This window comes from Hemitrygon akajei, chromosome 13 (assembly GCF_048418815.1).
Source record: "Hemitrygon akajei chromosome 13, sHemAka1.3, whole genome shotgun sequence".
Taxonomy (NCBI): Eukaryota; Metazoa; Chordata; class Chondrichthyes; order Myliobatiformes; family Dasyatidae; genus Hemitrygon; species Hemitrygon akajei.
Window position 1 is genome coordinate 39,494,020 of NC_133136.1, and position 23,628 is coordinate 39,517,647.

General features: G+C 39.2%; 2 protein-coding genes across 5 annotated transcripts in view; one reads left to right on the plus strand and one right to left on the minus strand.

The window, feature by feature from the left end:
• The window catches only part of LOC140737793 (cell division cycle protein 20 homolog), a 61,808-nt gene that overhangs the window by 34,189 nt on the left and 3,991 nt on the right, over positions 1–23,628 (minus strand). For all 4 annotated transcript variants that reach the window (XM_073064434.1, XM_073064433.1, XM_073064435.1 and 1 more), the window contains exons 3-5: positions 8,891–9,446; positions 4,294–4,427; positions 3,857–3,938 (exon numbers count right to left, since the gene is read on the minus strand). In XM_073064434.1, the coding sequence (XP_072920535.1) occupies positions 3,857–3,938; positions 4,294–4,427; positions 8,891–9,446 (772 nt within the window). The remainder of the gene's footprint in view (positions 1–3,856; positions 3,939–4,293; positions 4,428–8,890; positions 9,447–23,628) is intronic.
• gpx8 (glutathione peroxidase 8 (putative)) lies at positions 10,353–20,510 on the plus strand. Its single transcript, XM_073064431.1, has 3 exons — positions 10,353–10,676; positions 11,008–11,269; positions 16,825–20,510. The coding sequence occupies exons 1-3, from the start codon at positions 10,473–10,475 to the stop codon at positions 16,986–16,988; spliced, it is 630 nt and encodes a 209-aa protein (XP_072920532.1). The 5' UTR covers positions 10,353–10,472; the 3' UTR covers positions 16,989–20,510.

Sequence of the window (23,628 nt, forward strand, 5' to 3'; positions counted from 1 at the left end):
GGATGTGTGAGAGATTTAGAACCCTTATTATCCTTAATGTTCTTCAATAAATACTTGATGTGCCATAACAACAAAGCAACAGACTAAGGTCTGTGAAGTACGTTTAGGCTAGGATTTTTTTTCTTTTCCAACCAGCATATATGTGATAGCCCAATGTCCTCCTTCTGTGTCAAAGACATGATGACTTACGATAATATATTAAATATGTGAATGGCAGTTGAACACTGAAATATTTCAAATGGGATTTAGTATTATTATTGCTCTTCTTTCCATACACACTTTTTATGCAGCAGGTGACTCAACAGAACTCCTGCTCACCATTGAAGCTGGTTGCCCCTGTTACTTGAATAAATCAGATTTCAGAGTATGGGATAGCCATCATTGCCAATTTGTAAGCTCAACTGGGATAGGGATTTTAAAAAGCATTCACCCCAATCTAATGTAATTTTGATTACACTTTTGTGCATCAGCTTGTTTCAGCTGCCTGCTTGCTTCCTCATGAATAATTGCGTTGGCTGAGAACAAAGGAAGATATGAGACATACACTTCAATTACTACTCCTCCTAGCTTGCTTCCTGAAAGGACTCCATTTTACTCTGGCAGCTTCTCCATCTCTCTTCAGATGTTAAGACCTTCCATATCAATCCTTCGGAGGTGAACTTGTTTTTCCTTAACTGTGGCTTCCCCTTTAGCACAGCTGAACAGGCCTCCTTCATATCTCACCCTTCTTCTCACACTTACCTTCTTCCCAGCAAAAATGAGGATAATGTTCTCATGTTCTCATCTCCCACACCACCATCTTCCTTATTGCACAGATCATTTCTGCCAATAGAACAGTACAGAACAGGAACAGGCCCTTCAGACCACCATGTCTACACCAACACTGACTCTAATCCATGTGCCTCAATATGGTTTATATCCCTCTATTCACTGTCTGTTCATTTGTCTGTCAAGCTGCCTCTTAAAAACTGCTTAGTTGTCTGCTACTACCCACCTCCCCATCAGTGCATTCCAGGCGCTTGTGCAAAGAGCATGCATAGCACGTCTCCTTTGAACTTTCCCCCACTCACATTGAATCTATGCCCTCCAGTCCTTGGCAGTTCCACCCCTGGTAAAAGATCCTACTATCTACCCTATCTATGCCTCTCATAATTTTATAGTCTATCAGGTTGCACTTGATCTCTGAAACTCTTGAAAACAATCAGTTTGTCCAACCTTCCCTTATGCCTAATGCATTCTAATCCAAGCAACATCCTGGTGAACCTCTTCTGCACCCTCTCAAATGCCTCCACATTCCTCCTATAGTGTAGAATCCAGAAATGCCCACAATACCCCATATGTGGTTTCAATAAAATTTACACAGCTACAACATGACTTTTTCACCAGCCTAAGATCCTTCACTACATCATATCTCTTTTAAGTGACTCCTGGCCATAAATAAGGCCGGGTGTTCCAGTACAGTATATAAATGCTCTTAATCAAAATGTAGGTAGTAGTCTGATTAGCAAGCGTTCAGACAACACCAAAATGGTGCTGTGGATAGTGGGGAATGGTCAAAAAGTACCACTAGATGTAACACAAACAAGAGAAAATCTGCAAATGCTAGAATGAGCGAAGTAAAGTGCTGGGAAGTCGACTGGTGAAAGCTATAAACAGCTAGAGAAGGGGGAATCTGATAGGAGAGGACAGAAGACTATGGAAGGAAGGGAAGAGGGAGGAACACCAGAGGGAGGTGATGGGCAATTAAGGAGATAAGATAAGAAAGGAAAATAGGAATAGGGAATGGTGAAGGAGAGGAAGGGGTGGGCAATTACCGGAAGCTGGCAAAATTGATATCCATGCCATCAGGTTAGAGGCTTCCCAGATGGAATACAAGGTGTTGCTCCTCCAACCCGAGCATGGCCTCATCGAAGCAGTAGAGGGGGCCATGGATTAATATATTGGAATGGGAATGGGAAGTCACAGTGGGTGGCCACCACGAGATCCCTCTTTTTTGTGATGGACAGTGGAAAGGTACTCAGCAAAGCAGTCTCCCAATCTACATCAGGTCTTTGAAGAAGGAGAACATCTCAGAAGTTTGAAATGAAAAGCTTCATCCTGAGCGTAGATGCAGTGGAGACAGAGGAACTTAGAGAAGGGATGGCATTTTTACAAGTGACAGGTTAGGAAGAGATATCATTCATATAGCTGTGAGAGTGATTTGGTTTATAAAAGATGTCAGTAGATATCTGTCTCCAGAGATGGAGGCAGCGAGAATGAGAAAGGGGAGGGAGGTGTCAGAAATGGACCAAGTAAATCTGAGGGCAGGATGGAAGCTGGAGGCAAAGCTGATGAAGTTGATGAGCTCAGTATGGGTGCAGGAAGCAGCACCAATGCCGTTGTTGATGTAGAGTAGGAAAAGTTGTGGAGCAATGCTGGTGTAGGCTTGGAACATGGACTGTTCTATGTAGCTGACAAAAAGATAGGCAGAGCTGGGACCCATGCAAGTGCCCATGGCTATGCCTTTGGTTTGAAGGAAGAGGAGGAGCCAAAAGAGAAATTATTGAGGTTGAGGACCAGTTTTGCTAGAGTGAATAGAGTGGTGCTGGAGGGGAACTGGTTGGGTCTATTGTCCACTAAATGTAGACCCCAGTTTGAAATTTGGGCTGAGAAATAGTAGATGGAGTTTAATGCAGAAAGCGTGAGGCGTTGCATCTTGGGAGGCCAAAGGCAAGATTTATGAAAATGTTGCCAGGACTCAAGGGCTTGAGATAGAATTTAGGTAGGCTAGGAAATCATTTCTTGGAATGTGGTGGACTAGAGGTGTATTAGGCCATATGGGGCATAGACAAGATAAACACACACACTCTTTTTCTAGGGAAAAGGAAACAAAAAAGCATAGGTTCAAGGTTAGAAGAAATTGATGATGGATTGATATTCAACATTCACTAATTTTTATTGATTCACCACAGGAAGCACATTATTTGAATGTGTTGTAGCTTGGTATGGCAAATGCTCTGCCCATAACTACAAGAAGCTGCAGAGAGATGTGGGCTCAGCTCAGCACATTACTGAAACCAGCCTCCTCTCCATGGACTCTGTCAACATTTCTTGTCTATCACTCACCGCCCCTCCTCTTACTCTTCCTTCTTCCTTTCCAATTCTGATGACGAGTCTCAACCAGGAACATTGACTGTTCACATTCTTCCATAGATACTGCCTGACCACTGAGTTCTTCCAGAATTTTGAATGTGTTTCTCCATATTTCCAGCATCTGCAGCTTTGTATGTGTCCTTGTGGAGTATCTCAATATTGTTTCACGTTAACCTCCTAGATGCACCAAATAAATGCTGCACCATCGAAGCCTCCAGCACTAAAGGATTTTCAGTCAATATATGGGGAGTTAACATCACCTACTACAACAACCCTGTGGCTTTGACATCTTTCCATGATCTGCCTTGCTTGCACTGACTATTGGGAGGCCTATATTTTAACCCCGTCATATTGTTTGTACTTTTCTTATTCCAGAGTTCTAAATGGCCTCACTGGGTGAGTGCTCAAAGATGTCCTCTCGAGGAGCAGCTGTGACACTTTCCCTAATCAACAACGCAACTCCCCTACCTCTTTTACATCCCTCTCTTTCACATCTGAAACATTCCTGCGTTAAGTAATAAAACATAAAAAGATTTTAAAAATTAATAATCTGCTAGCTGCATAATCATGGAGATACACTTTACATATAATAATTGTCTAATATTATTTTCTGCCACACCAATAAGTTGCACTAAATACCTGTGAACTGATGATCACACCTGAACAATATGTTAAAGTACGAAATTAGCACTGTGAAAGTGAAAGGATAGTGTCATCACTTTACCTTCATAAGTCTGACTGCATTTTCCATCGATAGTCACAATTCTGGTTTTGTTCAGGCAGGAAGGTATCACTCTCTGAGATTTCTATTTAAAAATATGTTTAACAATGACAACAAGTACCATATTTAGCAATAAAAAGCTCTAGAGCATGCACGATAGCCATGAAAGTTTTAGACCAGAGCAATAGAAACATTATGCCAGCATAAAAGATTTCCCCTATTTCAAATTCTACTTAAAGTTTCGTTCTGTACTGATTTAAAAGCACCAACTTCAGCATCAGAACTCTCACTATGTCCTGCTTGTGTTCCAATGTTATGTCATTAAATGTAGTCCCAAAGCAAAACTCATTGTATAATAAAAGCAGAATATAGGCATTTGCTAAAATATGTCACATCATTAATCAAGCAATACTACTTTTTGTAACAGCCATTTTGCCTACCTGTTTTGTTATAAAATATCTTTCTTTAAAATGGTTTAAGAAGTGGTAGGTAGTGTTTCGATGTGATAGCTTATGATTAGGGAAGCAGTAACCACTGAAAGCTTTTGCAGATACTCTCTCCCGATTTGCATTCTCTGTTATTTTGATTTTAAAAAAAGCAAAATATTAACAAGCATAGTTTTGATCATTTACACATAAATAAAGCAGGATTTGATATCTGGTGACTGAATTTATTGCATTAATTAATTTTTAAATGTCCCCTAATGTTCCATGTGTCATTTTTTAACATAAAAATTATCTGAAAATTAAGCTTAGCAAAGCCAAAACACCACAGTGAATCGCGCAATTATCTCTGGGAACTCAACTAAATCCAGGTGGCATAAAAGGGGTGAAAGTCCATCAGTAGGATGCTACCAGTTCTAAATGGGGTGACACAGCAGCGTAGTGGTTAGTGCATCACATTACCATGCCACCAATCACTAATTGGGGTTCAATTCCCACCACTGTAAGAAATTTGTACATCCTACCTGTGACCACATGGATTCACTCTGAGTGCTCCAGTTCCCTCCCACATTTCCAAACATATAAGGTTAGGGTTAGTGAGTTGTGGGTACGCTATGTTGACAGAAAAAGAGTGGTGACACTTGCTCGGCTGAATCCTCACAGGTTTGATTTGACATAAACGATGCATTTCACTAAATCTTTCAATGTTTTGATACACATGAAACAAATAAAGCTAATCTCTTAATTGCTCTTAGTGAACATGGGTTAAAAGCTCGATTTAGGAATATATGTGTTCACTGTAAAATGCAGGTTAATAATGAGTTAAAGAAAATTACTTAAAAATAAAAGAGCATGATGCTGAGTCTAACTACCTGACATATAAATGTACACCATTAATGTGCCTCATAAACTTTATTGTATGTTTTTGATTAGATGTTTTAAATAAATACTACAGACCAGAAATACTGGAACATTTAAATCAATTGTGCATACCACTTGTCTTTAAAATTATATGGCATAATAATGAATGTCAAAGCAAGCTTTCAAACAGCATATGCTTGCCTACATGTACAATTTCTTTAATTGTAAGGCAACTTTAAGCAAAGTTATAGCTTACTGTACCTATTAGTTTAAACTGTAATTTTAAAACAGTTAACAACATAGTAAGTGGAATGAGTCTCTTAATTATCATGACTGCAGTTACTATATCAGTCTACTGGGGGCTGGAAATAGAAACTAACTGATCTTTGCTGCTTAAGTCTGTTATGAGGATGGCAGATGACATCATATTGTCAGCATATGGAACTTTGTCAAATAACTTTGTTAAACATCTATCCTGTACCAAATCAGGTGGAAATTGATGGAAATATGGAGAGGATAAAATAGATGAATGGATAAAATAACAATGAGTGTTCGATGGTTGGCATGAACTCAGTGGGGCAAAGAGCCTGTTTCCATGCTGTATCTCTCTAAGAGTTTTCATAATTCACTGCCTTAAATGAGACATCCCATCTAACAATTCAATCAAATGATTCAGATTCAACCTTCCCTTAGGAATTCCATGCTCTCTGCCTATGATTAACCTTGATGTATACAGATATATGTCTATTATGTATATAGAAAAAAGAGATTTTTTATAAGAATTTACCTGCTACCAAGGTTAAGCAGACTAAGCTATGGTTGGCCTATTCATTTTTTTCCATTTGTAAACCTCCTCCATCTTACAGCACAACATTTACAGCAAAAGGTCTTCAGAAAATAATGATCCATGTCTGTCCTATTCCCTCTCTTACTTCTAAGGGCCTGGTAACGTATCCATTTTTTAAAGAAGCCAGGCCCCTTAACACTGGCTCCCCATCTGATCATAATATTCAAGCTTTCTTATTCTCCCCGGTAAAATTAATATGCATGCTATATCTTCCCCCTATTCTAGTGCTCAGTGCTGATTTAGAACTATATTTTTTTATCTCTAATACATCCTCACTTGTTCCTTTATTTTCCATCTTCCCTTTGTGTTTTCATATAAAATATCAGGATTTCCCTTGATTTTATCCACCCTCTTTGCCTTTCTAATTCACTGCGCATTCAATACTCCTCCATTCTCTCTGGGATGCTGATTACACTTGTCACAAATGTCCTTTATTCACCTTATGCTCCACCTGTACGTTCAAGGGTCCATGTAATCTACATGGAGAGGGTCCAGAGGAGACTTATGAAAATGATCCTGGGAATGAAGGAGATAATATATAGGACACCTCTACCTTAGAAGAGATCCCAATAGTTCAAAAAGCTGAATCCCTGCCCCCATACCAATTTTTCAGCTATGCATTCATTTGCCATTTTCTTCTGTTCTTACCCTCACTACCACATGGCACTGGATGTAATCCAGAGATTATCAGCCTTGAAATCCTGCTTTTTAAAATATGTTTCCTGTCTCCCTAAACTCACTCCACAGTACTGAATCCATTTATCTATCTATGCTATTTGTGCCAATATACACAACTTCTACCTGTTCACCCTACCCTTTGAGAATATTCTGCAGCCACTCTGTAAAATCCTGGATCCTAGCACGTGGAGGCAAAACTACATTCCACGGTACCTTTTTCAGCCCGCAATCTCCAGGGTGGCCCCTAGCTACTGAGAGCCCTATCACTATTGTTCTTTCCATCTTCACCCTTGTCCACTGAACCTCAGAGCCATCCTGGTGTCACATATCTGGCTAGGGCTGCCTTCACCTGAACAACCACCCTCACCCTAACTCGATCCAAAATGATACAATTGTTTCTGAGGGGAATGGCCACAGAGGAAATTGCACTACCTGCCTACTCCCTTTTCCTTTCCTGCTGGTCAACCAATTCCTAAGCCATCTCACTAAAACCCATATCTATCAAACTGTCAGCACCCCAGATGACCCCAAGTCCATTCAGATCCAACTCTAGCTCCTTCGTGAGCTCAGTCAGGAGCTGCAGCTAGATATACCTCTCACTTGTGAGGTCTTCAGACACTCTGGAAGGCTTCCAGATCTCCCACATCTCACCGGACAAGCATGCCACTGACCTAACTGCCATCTGAATGCTCTAAAACTGAAAAGAAAATCCAAGGAACTTTACCTGCCCCTCTGTTCGCCAAAGCCTTTTACCTTACCACTCAGACACTGGCCCACTCTCTCAATGGCCACTCTGCTAGAGCCCACTTTACTTTTATTGGCTGGTGTGACTTACAATGCTTTTCTGAAAAGCTCTATTAGCTGATCAGAAAGGCTCTTTTTTAAGCTTCCTGCTGCTACTCCAACTACTGCCTCTCGGGACCTCAAAATGAGCACAGTAACGGCCCTCTTTTAAAGCTTCGCATTGCTACTCTGTCTCCTGGCTCTCTTATTTCTCATTTTCTTGCATTCTTTCCTGATCTCTTTACATCCTGGGTAAATACAATTCTTTGGGTATTCAACCTGTAACACTTTCAAGTACCTGTTATTCTCATAAACAGTGGGTGATATTGTCTAAAATCACAATTCAGTGCAAATTCTTAGACCTCTAAATCCTAAATATGTCGAATTGTCAGGTGAACGATTAGTTATTGTTGTACTACAGATCATGGTCTTTCTTGGGGTCTTTGCTAGTGCTTGCCTGGTGGGTGGATTTTGACGCTTTTTTGCGGAAGTGGGGGAGGGTGCGGGGGGGTTGTTGCTCTGCTGCTGCTTGTGCATGGCAGGGGGGAGTAGGGGGACTCAGATGTTCTAACATTTTAACTGTCACTCACTCTTTGGGGCACTCTTCTGTTTTTGTGGATGTCTGCGAAGAACAAGAACTTCAGGATGTATATTGCATACATTTCTCTGTATTAAATGGAACTATTAGACTTACTTTCTTTTGGTCTATGAAGATTTCACTAAAATTTTGGTTCTAAACTTCCTGATAATGTGAAGGAGAAAGCAATCGAGAGAGAAACTCTGCAGATTAAATTGTTCCAAAATGGAGTAATTCTGATGGCCTGATGAATTAGAAATAACTCTGAACCTAAATATGCCGAGTTTACAACCCATTAGTAAATTAGAGTGGAATTTGAACTTTCCCCCTCTGACTTAATGAATCTTTTATCCAGTTCCCTTCCATGTCCCAAGGATGTTCCAAGTAATTAATTACACACAATAAATGACACCTAGTATAGGGTGAATGATACTAGATAGAGTTGATGGGTATATGGGAGGGAATATGTTACAGGTAAATAAATGAAGGAATGGGACTGAAGGGAATGCTTTGAGAACAAGAACAGGTTTGAAGAGCTGCAAGACCTCCAACTCTGACACAAGAAAATATGAAATGTATGTAGTTACTGTATATCTCAGTAAGGATGATGCAGTACATTTTTGCTTGATTATCACACTGTAATTTCCTGTTTATACATGACAGAAATTCCCTGGTTGAGGTCATGTGCTAAGAGAGGTCTCTGATTAGGTAAAATCTCTGCTAAGATGTCCACAAATGTTCTGTGCACAACTATCCTTGAGGCAAATGACAAGCACTTTTCATCCATCTCTATCAGTGAAACTTAAATCTTTGTTAATTTTATTTAGAGTATTGGAAAGCACACACACCTGAAGTTGTAGAGTGCCCCGCACAAACTGGCTGAGAGTCTGCTTTCCCAGATGTAGGGAGTTCCACATTGGCTAAGCCTCGAGAACCCGTGTTTGTGTCTGTCGCTGGTCCACTATTTGTTCCTGGCCAACTTATTGGCCTGACCACATTCCCGACAAAGGTTACAGATCTAGTTTCATTCTCTGTCCCTGCTCGGGTTCCACCCTCCGCCACTAACGATGTCTCTTCTTCTGCCTGCTTCATTGTCACCATTTCCACTCTAGCCCATTGGTCATTTCTTGGTGGTGTTTCTGCTCCTCCCAGTTCTTTAGTTAATGGTGATGGGCCAGCCCCCAACAGTGTCTCAGTCCAGGTTTGCTCTCCTGCTTCTATTACAGTCACTAATGGATCTCCAGTTAAAGTGTCTGTACTTCTGCCTTCTCTTCTACACAGATGGTGCCACCGTGCAACAACTGGGCTGCTACTGGCAATGGGACTCGGTAGCTCCCATTTCATTCTACTGCCAGTGGTTCTGGTTTTGAATCGAGAAGTCATCTGCTCTCCCCTTTCTGCTACCTGTAAACCAGCAGAAAGAGCAACTGTGCATCAAAAATGAATACAAACATTCCTTAGTAAAGTGAAAGACTACAACAGCAAGAGGGTTCAAGAAACATTCTGGCAGTAATATACCAGTAATATATTAGTAATCTAATAAGCAGAACCCCTGTAAGTGTTACTTTAAAATAGCTGGAACTGAGAGTGCAGTGAAGAACCCCTAAATGCCCCATGCAACTTTTGGAGGTGTAATTCCTGTCCCTTCACTTACCCCTCACCACCACTCAGGAACCTAAATAGCCCTTCACATAAGAAGGGGCTTCACTTGCACCTCTTTCTTCCTGCTCTAATGCATTTGATGTTTGTGATGGGGCCTCCTCTACACTGGTAAACCAGGGCTAGACTAGATAACCATTTAGTGGAACAGCTGCAAACAGTCCATAATGGCCATCTCACTCTTCTAGTTGCATGTCATTATAGTTCTCCTCAAAACTACATCAACCTGTCGTCCTTGGCCTTCTCTAATGGCACTGAAGGGCCAAATTCAAATTGGAAGAATAGCATCTTATGTTTTGCTTGGGCAGCTTACAGCTCAATAGTATCCACAGTGAATTTTCCAATTCCAGGTCATCTGCAGGCCCCCCCCCCCCACCCCCGTTCTCTTCTGTCATACCAGATTTGTTCTCCCTTTTCCCATCCAGTATTTGAACAGAACTGACTAAATATATCCAGACAGTTGTTGACTAATTTTTACTTCCATAAAAGTTGGCATTTTCAACAAATGCAATAAATTTTATCGTATTTGACGACTATGTTATGACCAATTCCGGATATATATTTCGCTTGAATTTTCCTTAACTCGAACAGCCAGCGTTATTCGGAGTTTCTGCAGCAGTGGACAACATCGGAGAGCTGTGAGAGGACTGGATTCAATATCCCAACGTTCCATTTCTGCTATTCCTTCCTCTCCCTTCCCCTCCCCTCTCCTGCCAATACGACAGTTCCATTTACAGTACATCTCACATCCCTTTCTCCTCTCCCAGCACAATGGAGCCACTGCCTGCTTTCCTACTGAAATCGTGGACGCCTAAAGCCCGTATATTCGCCGTCTTTGCCTGCATGCTCGTTTGCTTGGCTGGATTATGGGTCCTGCAGTTCAAACGGATTAATCGTAAAAACAAAGACTTCTATTCTTTTGAAGTTCTGAATTCCAAGGGGAAGCTGGTCTCGCTGGAGAAATATAGAGGCAAAGTGAGTTACATTAAAATCGTGGCTGTTTTGCATTTTTGAACATAATAACAGACATTAATCGTTTTTCTTTCATGTGAGAATATGTAATCTGCAGATTCTTGCATATATTTCATTGTTGGACTGTTAAGATATTAATTCGGATTTTAATAACCGAACAAACACAACAATGACCCGCCCAAAAACAACTTTTTATTGTTAGAAAAGTAAAATGCTCCCACTCTCCCTCAGTATTAATTGCCGTGGCTTGGCAGCAAGTCATGGTGTGTACGAATTAGCCGGGTTGATTTTTGCATCAGCAGTGAAAGGTGATTCTCGTGCTCTGTCGCTGCAGGCATCCCTGGTTGTAAACGTGGCGAGTAACTGCGAACACACGGAGAAGAATTACCAGGGCCTGCAGGAGTTACAGAGAGAACTCGGGCCCATGCACTTCAACGTCCTTGCGTTCCCTTGTAATCAGTTCGGAAAATCCGAGCCCGGCACCAACTCCCAAATCGATAGATTCTCCAGAACAACTTACGGAGCCACTTTCCCCATTTTCGGCAAGATCAAAGTGTTAGGGAACGAGACCGAGCCTGCTTTCCAGTATCTCATGGGTAAGTAAGATCATTGCCGCTGTCTTATTTACTGTTAATAAAACTTGTCTTAACCTATAACTATGTTGCCTACGACAGATTTAAAGAAAACCGTTCTTTAATTATACATTTTCTTCATCAATAATGTAAAATAAATGGTTCAATTAATTAATAGTTTTTTTATAATTTTAATCAGAAGTTCAACCATTCTCACTTGGGTATCTTTTCTGGGGAGCCAGTGCAAATCCTGTTCCTGGTTCTTTTACATAACACCCCCCCCCCCAACCACCACTCAAGATAAAATTTCCACAGCCATCATAATTCACTCCCCAACCAAAATCCCCACCATATTTTGCTCTGAACGTTCCTCTTGCTATTCTTCTCCATTTCGAGTGGGGAAGAAACTATTAGGATTGTATTGAAAACTTGAAAGTCAGGCTTGGAGAGCACTTTGCGATCCAGCATAAATAGACAGGGATACATAACAAACTGTTCATCTGCCCACATATGTAACGTGTCTCTCATTCCTTCAATATAAAACAAATCTGAAAACCCAGCCAGTGTTCCTGACCTGCCTGCACATGGTTAGGGTCCAAGATTTCAGTTGAGAAGCTGTAGCTGATTCTGTTGCAAAAAAAAATACTGGAGAAACTCAGTGGATCAGACAGCACCTTTAGATGCAAAGGGATAGTTGACTTGTTAGGTCAAGGCCACGCAGAAGCAAATGCTGACTCCTCAGTTGCTGCCTGACCTGTTGAGTTCCTCCAGCAGATTACTTTCTACTCCAGGTGACAGCTGTGTAGACCCTTGTGCCTTTGCTGAATCTATTGCGCTGGAGGAGAAGAAAGGGAAATGAAACTGTTCTGTGCGAGGTGAGGGGTGGAGTGAGAGAAAGTAAATGGTTCCTTCTAGTCAAGACTCTAGTCTCAGAACTTTCCTCAGTAGTTCTGGTGAGAGATTAACAACCTGAAACATAATTTCTTCCTCAGTAGATATTGCCTGGTGTTTCCAATATTTATGCAGCTGTGTATTTTTAAGCGTGGAAGTGCTGTTCTCTATGTATTGATTTATTCGCAGACCACCTTGACAAGAGTCAGCATAGAAGTATGGAAAGAAAATTCTGCTTGACTAATCAACTGGGATTGGGCATGCAAGGTTATTTAGAACATGAAAAGACCTTGAAAGTGAGTCCATAGGTTGAGGAATCAGTTTACTGATGGGGCATTTGAAGTTGAGTGAAGCCATCCCCTCTGGTTCAAGAGCCTCAATGAATGATAACTGTCCTGATGGCAGCAGTGAAAAAAAGAGCATGGCCTGAGTGGTGCCCTCTGATAGTATTAAAATGTGTCTAGACGAGCACTTGAAATCTGTAGGAAAAGAAGGCCATGGACCAAATGCTGGAATATGGGATTGATACAGATGGGTACCCAGTGTTTGGCATAGATTTAGTGGACCTGTTTCCGTGCCACATGATGCTATGACCTTTGCTTCTCTGACAGCAGAAAATTAGACAACTGGCACATTATTATTTAAATAATATTTTCATGGATACAGATTTTGCTACTAAATTGTGTTTTATATCATAGAACCATCTAGATCAAAATTGCAATACTTAATTCTCTTCCATTGTCTCACTCTTTATGAATAATAACTAGCAAAAGAAAATAAGAAACTGAAGCAGGTATAAATTATAAGGCACTTCATGCCTGTTTACCGGTAAATAAAATCATGGCTATTGTCATTTCCCTGAATCCCTACTTTGTTTTCCGATCTCCATAACTTTGATTCATCCATTTTCCAAAATTCTATTCACTTGATATTTATAAATTTGGTTTTTGACTGACTCTCATGTCATGTATTTGGTTTGTCTCTTCAAAAATTAGCTGATTGTATTTGTTTTAACTGCCACTCATCATTCAGTGCCTGCATCTAATGTGCAGCATGGCCCTGACCCCTCTGCCTGTGATGTGGAAATGAGACAAGCAGGTCAACTGTAAGCACAGCCATGGTCCCACACCACTGATGGATTTGCCATCAAGTTCAGTAATGCAGAAAAATTGCATTCACTGAGGATCCCAATACAAAGGGATAGCTGGCTTGAACAACAATGTTAAGCATTTAGATATATGGTCATGAACACAAAACTGCACACAATTTGTTTACTTTTCTTTACTTCCTCTATTATCCTAAATTAACTTCTCAATTTTAATTTTAAATTTGGACCAGTACTTTACAAACTTCTTCTGGGCTGCCAGACCACATCCCCAGCGACCCCACTTCCTTTTGAGCCATTACATAAAGGCTATAAAGAATTTTGATTTATGATGTACAGTGAAAGAAAATAGGAACTGCAAATTTAAAGCAGTGACAAATAATTGCAAAAATTAGTCACAATCAATTTAAAGCTACAATTTTATTGCTTTATTTGATTTTTGCAAAACTGTACTTAGACTCCCCCCCCCCCAACACCCCACTAATGGCAGAATCAGTTCTTCTCCAATTGTATGGGGCTTTCCAGATTTAGTCATGAGCAATAAAATATTGTATGAAGCACGCAATCCATCACTTTCTTGTTGTGAGGTGCTGGCAAAAATGTTTTGAAGTCCTTTCTGTTTCTGAAAGTTTTCACAAAATGAAAATAAGCCAATATTTGCTTTATCAGAGTGTATTCTCTTCAAATGCTCAAGGAGCCTGGACAGCTTCATTGCCTCCTTTGAAAAACACTACTTCACACAACAGACACGTTAGCTGCTGTTGGTTACTTGGTGCTGGTATAAATCCATATTTCAGATATACTGTACTGTCAGCACTACACACTATACTATCTACACTTTTTTATCTGCTTCCGCCATTATCATTAAGGATTAATGACCATGGTCAATCGCCTATTGTTTCAATCTCAAGGGCTGCAATCAATAAAAGGGAAAGTTATGATGTCATCATAACGGGCAAAATCTGCTCTCTGCCTGAAGATACATGCTGTAAGTGGGGCAGCGATATCTCAGTTGGGCTGTGGACTGGAGAACTGCAGTCAAAATCATTGAAAAGGGCAAATTCTGAACATTAACTCATTGAACACCATCCCCTAATTCACAGGAACTGCATCACTGTGTACTGGAGTCATACTAGCTAATACTGTACTACAGTAGTGAATGGCAATAATGCATGGGCTGGGCCTGGAAATCATACAATTTCTTCAGTTCAGATTTTACATTATGTGCCAAATACAGGAGTGTCACACTGCTTTTTAACAACAAATGTGCACTTTGAGTAAAGTGTAAGAGAACAGTGAGTTAGCAAGAGATGAGGTAATTACATGATCATTGTGATCAATTATGAGGCACTGAGGTGAAAATGCTTATAATAAGTAATTCATTTCTTGAATTAAGCCTGCAATCCCCTAGCTTCCCCTTTTGCTACCAAGCACTCCTCCACCACCCCCATGGGGCAATATTGCCCACAAATTTCATGATATATGCTGGTGATATTAAACCTGATTGGGATTTGGGGACCTTAAGACCATAAGACTTAGGTCCCATCATGTCTACTGTGCCGTTCAATCATCACCAATTTATGTTTCCTCTCAACTTCATTCCTCTGCCTTCTCCCTGTAACCTTTGACACCCTTACTAATTAAGAACCTAGCAACCTCCACTTTAAATATACACAATGACTTGGCCAGCACAGCCATCTGTGACAATGAATTCCACAGATTCACCACCTTCTGGCTAAAGAAATTCATCATCATCTCCATTCTGAAGGGGTGTCCTTGTATTTTGAGGCTGTGCCCTGTTCCTAAATTACACCACTATTGGAAACATCTTCTCCATGTCCGCTCTATCTAGGCTTTTCAGTATTCAATAGGTTTCAATGAGATCCTCCCTCATTCTTTGAAAGTCCAGTGAGTACAGGTTCAGGGCCTTCAAATGCTCCTCAAACGTCAGCCCTTTCATTCCCGTCATCATTCTCATGAACCTTCTCTCGACCCTTTCCAATGCCATAATACCCTTTCTCAGAGATTGGGCTCAAAACTGCTCAAAATACTCCCAAGTATGGTCTGACCAAAGCCTCAGCATCACATCCTTGCTTTTATATTCTAGACCTCTCGAAATGAATGCTAACTTGCATTTGTCTTCCTTACTACTGATGTAATCTGCAAACTAATCTTTTTTTAAATCCTGCAATAAGATGCCCAAGAATCTTTGCACCTCCGATTTCTGAATTAGTTCCCCATTTGAAAATGGTCTGCTCCTTTATTCCTTCTACCAAAGTGCATGACCATACACTTCCCTACACTGTATTGCATCTGCCACTTTCTTGCTCATTCCCCTAATCTGTCTATACTTTTCTGCAGACTCCCTGGTTCCTCATCATTACCTGTCCCTCCACCTATCTTTCAATTGTCCTCAAACTTGGCCACAAAAGGTATCAATTCCATCATCTAAATTATTGACATATAACATGAAAAGAAGGCCCCTGCTGGACACCACTGGTCACCGGCAGCCAACTAGAAAGGGCCGGCTTCTGATGATTTGGTTATAGTGCAAGCAAACTAATTACAGTATTGGTCTCAGAGGTACAGGTCCGCAATCCCTTATCCAAAATTCTGAAAACTAAAGTTTTTTCACCAACAGCTGACGTCACTCAGGTGTGAGGTGGCAGCACTAGCAGAGACTGCCAGACGTCAGTTGTGGCTCAGCGCTCGTACTGGTTACACGTGCATTTGCCATTCACTGTTGACTTTGTGTTTAATTTCACTGTGAAAATGTCAAAAAGAGCTGCAGATACCCCTATGGATAACAATGAGAAAAAGAGAAAGAAGCATCTATCATTATCAATAATGCAGAAAGTGGAGTTATTGCAGAAGCTTGATTGTGCGGCGTCTTACTGAAGAATATGGTGTCAGAACTACCACAGTGTATGATTTTTTTTAAAAAGAAAGACGTTACTTAAGTTTTTTATATTGACAGTGACGTTCTACATTTATTCCAATAAGTCATTTACCATGTGTTTGATTCAGTTCGTTTGAAGCTGTATATTTTTATGTTTTATTGAATGTTTTTGTTGGAAATAAAAAATTTTCTTGTCATTATTCCTTAAACAATACAGTAGAACAACTACTTACATAGCATTTACATTGTATTAGGTATTATAAGTAATCTAGAGATGATTCAAAGTATACAGGAGGATGTGCATAGGTCTGGTGCTCCACAGGGTCCTAAAGTCCACCAGCACTGATGAGGTTAAATAAGGGACTTGAGCATACGTGTTTTTTGTTATCCACGGGGGGGGGGGGGGGGGGGGTCCCAGAACCCCAATAAGGAGGAATTCTGAAATCTGAAAAATTCTGAATTCCGAAATGCAACTGGCCCCAAATATTTTGGATAAGGGATTGTGGACCTGTACTCTGTTAATGACCTTTGGCTTTTGAACAGGAATCTTTAGTGTTTGTCATATGGCAAATATAATTGGTCTTCAGAAGTTTACCTCCTATTCAGTCCATTTGCAACCTTAAAAAATACTGTAAGTCTATGCATTAACTTTATTTACTTTCTTATCTAATTTTAAAACTTTAGACACAACCAAGATGGAACCCCGATGGAATTTTTGGAAATATCTGGTCAACCCCAAGGGTCAAGTAGTAAAGGTCTGGCGAACTCAAGACTCTATGGCTGCTATCAAGAAAGAAGTGTCAGAATTAGTGGCAAAAATTATACTGAAAAGACGAGAAGAGTTTTAAAGTAGAGCAGCTGTGTCAGACAGTTTTCTTCTTTGAATTCTGAAAATAGTCTGCACACCTGAAGCTTATACAAGCTGTTGCAGTTTCACTAGATGGTGAATTTCCTTGCATCTGAAATTTCCAGCCACATGGAAGTGTTTTGAGTCCTGATGCTAAAATCTAAATCTATTGTGATATGTGAATACCATGTCATACAATTGCAAAATTCTTTTGCAGTTTTGTTACAACAGAATTATTATTTTTTGTGGTAGACAAACCTCTATTGATGTTTACATGAGCTACTTTGTTAAAAGGGTACACAACACATGATATTTTGAAAATGACATTACAGTGCATTGCAGACTGCAACAGCAAATTTCTATACACTTGGGAGGTAATCCTGAAATCAATTCACAATACTTATAGATGCAAATTAAAGCAACCACTAAGAATGAACAGATTATCTTTTCCAATTGCCATTGATTTAAGTATTCCTAAAGCAATATAAATTGGGATCTATTTTTTCTGGTCTCAGTTTTTTTAAATTTAAAACATGATTGACATGTTTTGTTCGTATCATGGATCAGACCAACTCAATGTCATAGAATAGATTTCAAGATACCATTACCTATTGGATATAGTTTCACCAGGATAAAAGATTGTACTAACTACAAGGAGATTAGCCTGAAGTTCTTGTTTGTCCTTATTCTTGTTGATGTTCATATCTGTACAATTACAACATTAACTTTTACGTCATATTTAAAATTTTAATCCCAGAGATCTGGTTCATTCATTTTTTTTTGCACTATAACCAGTTAAATTCCTGTTTCTTGTTTCTTATTTGCTTTTTAATTTCAGTTCTTAAACTAACATTATATAAGCCTGTAGAAAATCTATATTTTTAGATAGGATTGCCTGCAGCATTCAAACAAATATATATTGGATAGTGAAAATTTGATTCAATGAAACAAATCTATATAATGCTTTCCTTGTACAAAGAGTCTCTTTCAATGTTACCTATATTTTGGTTGTTATGTATACAACATACTTTCTCCCATGGATGCAGTCAGCCAACAAATAATTTAATTGTGTTTTCCATCACAAAGAATAGCTGCTGGTCAAGTATATTTGACAAGATTAATACATATTCTTAAAGTTCTTTTGATTCTCATAAACTATTCATGTTACTTTTGTAATTTATAATAACAAAGCCTTAATCTATGACTGCCAAATGAGTTATCAGTAGCACTCTGCCATGAACAAAATATTACTGTTTTGCAGGTGTTTCTTTAATGTGGCCGAAGAATAATACTCCTGGACCATATTAGAGGTGAACCCCACATGTTGCTTTAAAAAACAGGCCATATTCCATAATGCCAAGCCACATTTTTTGTATGTGTATATCAAGAATGCAAATTGAAAATAATAAATTTTGTGGAAATGTATTAATTGCTTTACACATTAATTCTCTGAGAGCAAATGTTATTCCTCATCCAACTTTTTGAGTAGAGATTTGAAAATTCTGTAAGGACAAATGTCCATAAACTAATGGCCATAATGCAGGGATCACCTGTACTCATGATAGAACAGCAGCATATCTGACATCATGATGTCCTTTGGTTGCTATGATGCTTTTTGAATTAGCTGAACAGCGAATATTTGTGGGCGTGTAAAGGCCAAGATATCACTTGTATTCAGCTTGAGATATAAAAAGGTTTTCATGTCTCCCTCACATGCATTACTGCAGGAGCTGCTCGGATATATGACATTCCTCTTACTTCAACCATTTCTTCCATAATTCACTTTATGTTTTCTCTTTATATTTTTTCTATTAATCCACCACTGTGATTATTTTCATTGTTTAATGCATTTTGTCTCTGTGCTTTCTTTTGTATTGGACTCTATTACAAAACCAGAACAATGAAAGCAGGAAAATCTCCAAATAGATGGAGTTTTACCATCTATTCAGTCTTTGGGTCCTGCTCAATAGCTGATCTCACCCAAGCCTTTGATTGCTTGAATGTCTAAAAATCAATCAGACTCTACCTTGAATAGACTTAATGACTGGAATACCACACCCATCTTGATTAGAGAAGTCCAAAGGTTCATTAATGTCTGGGTGAAGAAATTTCTTGTCACCTCTATCTTGAATGGCTGACTGTTTAATTTGAAATTATGACCCCGGTTTCCAGACACTGAGGTCAGGGGAAACACAACTCTGCATTGGCTCTGTGAAGCCCTTTGCGAATTTTAGAACAACACACACTAAAATTTGGAAGAACTCAGTAGATCAGGCAGCATCTATGGAGGAGAATAAGCAATTGATGTTTCGGGCTGAGACCCTTCATCAAGGAAGGTTCCTGATGAAGGGTATCAGCCCAAAACATCAGCTATTTATTCCAGTCCATAGATGCTGCCTGACTTGCTGGGTTCCTCCAACATATTGTATGCATTGCACAATTTCCTGCATCTGCACAATCTCTTGTGTTTGTAAGAATTTTGTCAACTAACATTCTTCTAAGCTCAAACACAGTCTACGTACTCTCTTTTATACAATAGGTATGTCAATATGTGAACTAACATCAGATTACTGTTAACTATGGAGACAAAGGTTACATGCTGGCTATTTATCTGTTGCACTTGTATTGTTCATGTTAATTTTGGATTGCAGAGGTACAAGCTCACTTTTCCAAGATGAAGTCCCACTTTCCTAGGAAGTCCTAGATAAGAATGCAATATTTTTATTCAAGGTTATTACAGTTTTGTGCGGCATTTCTGTCTGTTAGTGTCTGGAGTGAATTGTTTGGGTGTGTAAATTTTTGAGTAACTACTACACTGAATTTGTAGTTTCAGCTAATCTTCTCTCAAAGCCATAGCATCAGTGACAACTATGCATTGAGTTCTGTGGCTCTGGCCTTCTTATTACCGTATTCTCTTTCCTCTTTTGAGACAATTCTTAAAATCTACCTCTTTAAATGTTTTTTCAGTCATAATGCTTAATATTTTTAAGTATTTGTAAAACATCTTGGGAACTTTCCATATGTTACTATATGGAAAGTACTATAGTACTTATAGTACTATAGTACTTATAGTTTTTAATAATAAAGGTACTATATTATTAAAAACTGTTCTCTGATTTAGTCACTTCAGAAATGAACATAGTTATGCTGTGTGTGCTTTACCATGTTGGAGTTTGAGCAATTTATTAAAAAGTTTTTGAAATATAAGAAATCTGTGGATGTGCTGGGACTTTTCACTGCTCTGTTCACTGTCAGTAGATTTGAATGGCATTTCACTCTTCCATATGTTTGCATTATAATAACCAACGATACGAAAAACAACAGGATTCAAGAGAAGAGAAAATCATAAGTAAATGAAAGATTTAAATGTTTGATCTGAGAAAAACTTGGGCAGCCCCACTATGTATAATTTTGTTTGTAGAGAATTGGTATATTTCAATGTATATCAAAGTGATTACATTCCTTCATCTTTTTTGTATAATCTCTTCAAAACATCAATAAACATACTTTATTTTGGATGGGCTTTTACGCTTTAAGTTATAAATTAATTTCTTTCATTTGGTATGTTCCTGTTTACATTCCTAAACAGTAACGGGATGTTTTTCTATTTGTTACTTTTCCACAAAAAAAGTTAATCCACAAATGTTGTTGTGCAGTCAGATTGTCTAATTGTCATCAACTTCTGGATGAGTCAGACTTTCATAATAACCTCTAGCAAGGCCAATGACTGCAGCTGAAACTCAATGTTTAGTTCACATAATCTTGTAAACTTAGCATCCAGTTCAACTTTTACCTAAATTGTAACCTAATCTTTCTTGGGTTACAATTTAGTCCATCATCAAAATTGGTTCTACCAGAAAAATGCAACCCATTCTTCCACTTTTCTCAATCCAGCTCTCACTGAAGCACTTATCCACAACAATGGCTACTTGGATTTCATCTAGTACAGGGGTTTTTGGACCCTTTGCTTAATGGTATTGGTCCATGGCATTTAAAAAGATTGGGAACCTTGCCACTGCCTGAATAATTTCCTGTTCATAAATATCATAGTCCCTTTAACCGTGTTCAACAGATTTCTGCCGTCTCTGCCAACACGCTAACCATCTCCCTCATTAGGTGCATTCCTATTTTGCCATACTGCACTCTACTAAATGTGTTTTAATCCTTTTCTGTCACCTGCCCCTTCTTCTCTTATTTAGGTCTTGCTGATCATTTGTCCTTCAGGTCTCCTGCAGCGTTAAGCCATATCAACATACAGTAAACTAGCCAGTTCAGAACAGTGTCATAATACATTTGCCCTCTTTGGCTGGCATTCCCTTGCTGAACCCATGGAATATGATGATGCAAAACAACAAAGGATTTGGCAATGATCCTATCACTGAAACAAAATTCAGTCAATATCATTGTGGTGAGATCAAGACACAAAATAGTTTTCCCAGAGTTATACACATGGCCTACAGGAAAATCTGATGTCCATCCTTATGCATGCAAGACCATCAGATAGAGGAGCAAAATTAGGCTATTCAATCATAGCTGATGTATATTCTCTCTCAACCTCATTCTCCTGCCTTCTCCCCATAATCTTTGACACCCTTAAGAACCTATCAGCCTCTGCCTTAAATATATTCAATGACTTAGCCTCTGCAGCCATCTGGGACAATAAATTCCATAGATCCACCACCGTCTTCTTTAAGAAATTCCTCCTAATCTGTTCTAAAGGGATGACTTTGTATTTTGAGAATGTGCCATCTGGACAGACTTTACTGCTGATAGAAACATCTCCATCTCCACTTTATCCAGGCTTTTCACTGTTTGATAGGTTTCAATGAGAATTCTCCTCATACTTCTTAACTCCAGTGAGTATAGGTTCAGACCCATCAACCATTCCTCATACATTAACACTTCAGTTTGTTGGACCCTTTCCAGTGCCAGCACATACTTTTTTTTAGATATGGGGCCAAAAACTGCTCTCAATACTCCAAATGTATTCTAACCAATGCTTTACAATGCCTCAGCGTTACATCCTTGCTTGTGTATTCTAGTCCACTTGGAATGAGTTCTAACATTGCATTTGCCTTCCTATTACCAACTCAACCTGCAAGTTAACCTTTAGGGAACCCTGCACAAAGACACACAAGTCCCTTTACACCTCTGATTTCTGGATTCCCTGGCTACAAAATAGTTTACACCTTTATTCCTTCTACCAAAATGTATGACCATACACTTCCCTACACTGTACTCCATCTGCCACTTCCTTGCCCATTTTCCTACTCTGTCCAAGTCCTTCTGCAGAGTTCCCGCTTACTCAACACTACCTGCCCCTCCACCTATCTTTGTATCATCCACAAACTTGGCTACAAAGCCATTAATTCCATCATACATATTATTCATACATAACATGAAAAGTAGCCGACTCAATACCAACCCCTGTGGGACGCTACTAGTCACCGGAAGTACATGTCTTTAATATTGTGCCTGCTGCTAGCAAATTGCTCAAACACCTTCATGAATAGGAGAATGATTCATTCATGGTGCCAAAGAGTAACACAACAGCAACTCACTCAGTACCTTGGTCTATTTTTACAATGTGACAGGTGCTACAAAGAATAATTGTTCTGGTTGCTGTGAGGTCATGAGCTGATGTGGTAGTGCATGTAGCTGTTGATTCCTGTTTGACAGCCAGCTAACATTACACTGCCTAATCAACACACATACTCCTAATTAACTCCCATTCATTATTTCTGGTAAAGCTCAAGCACACACTTGTTCAGTATTGCAAAAGGTTTGCTCTTCAGTTGGATATCTGTCATTTGCAGACAACCAGTGACAAGCAGCACAAGAGCTTTACACAAAAACAAGGAATAAAGAGGGAACTGGTTATTCCGAAATCATTGGAAGATTCCTGACTGAACATTTTAATTAAACTATCAAGCAATTATTTTTGTTCTTAATGTGTCTTACCATAAATAAAGATTTTAACCCAAAATATAATTTGAGTTGAAATTGAATTGTAATATTGAGGCATGCTATGAACTATTTCATATATTGTGTTAATGAAGCTACCAACCCATTTAAGATAAATGGATTAGTTCTTTATTAGCTAATAGTAGAATTTCATACAAATCTTTTTCATTCATACTAACCTGAAGATTTTCATTCCATAAATTATCGATGTCTCCAAGGAATGACAATAGATTAAGTATGCACGGAAGGAGGGCAGTAGCAAGTTAACTGGTGTCACAGATAGATACAACCAGCTAACATTACACTGCCTTACCACCATGCACAAAAACATTAAAACACCATTTGATCATCCGGTGATGTCTTTGTTTTAGTCTTATCCTGAAACAAAAGAAGCTCTGGCAAAAGGGCAAGTGGCAGGGTACTTAGCAGCTGCTATCTAAACAGCATGCAGCCAGCTAACAGTACACTGCCTACCTGACTCATGCACCACCTTCGATTATACAGTACTGTAATTGAGAGATTTGCAAGAAAAATGTTGCATCAACATCTTCTAAGTAGTACAGAGACCAATGCTGGACAACATTAATTTTCCAACAGTAGGGCTGAAATACAATGTGTTGTACTTACCTAACTCCCAAATTATTTGATACAACTATGCTTCTTTTGAATTTTCTGCA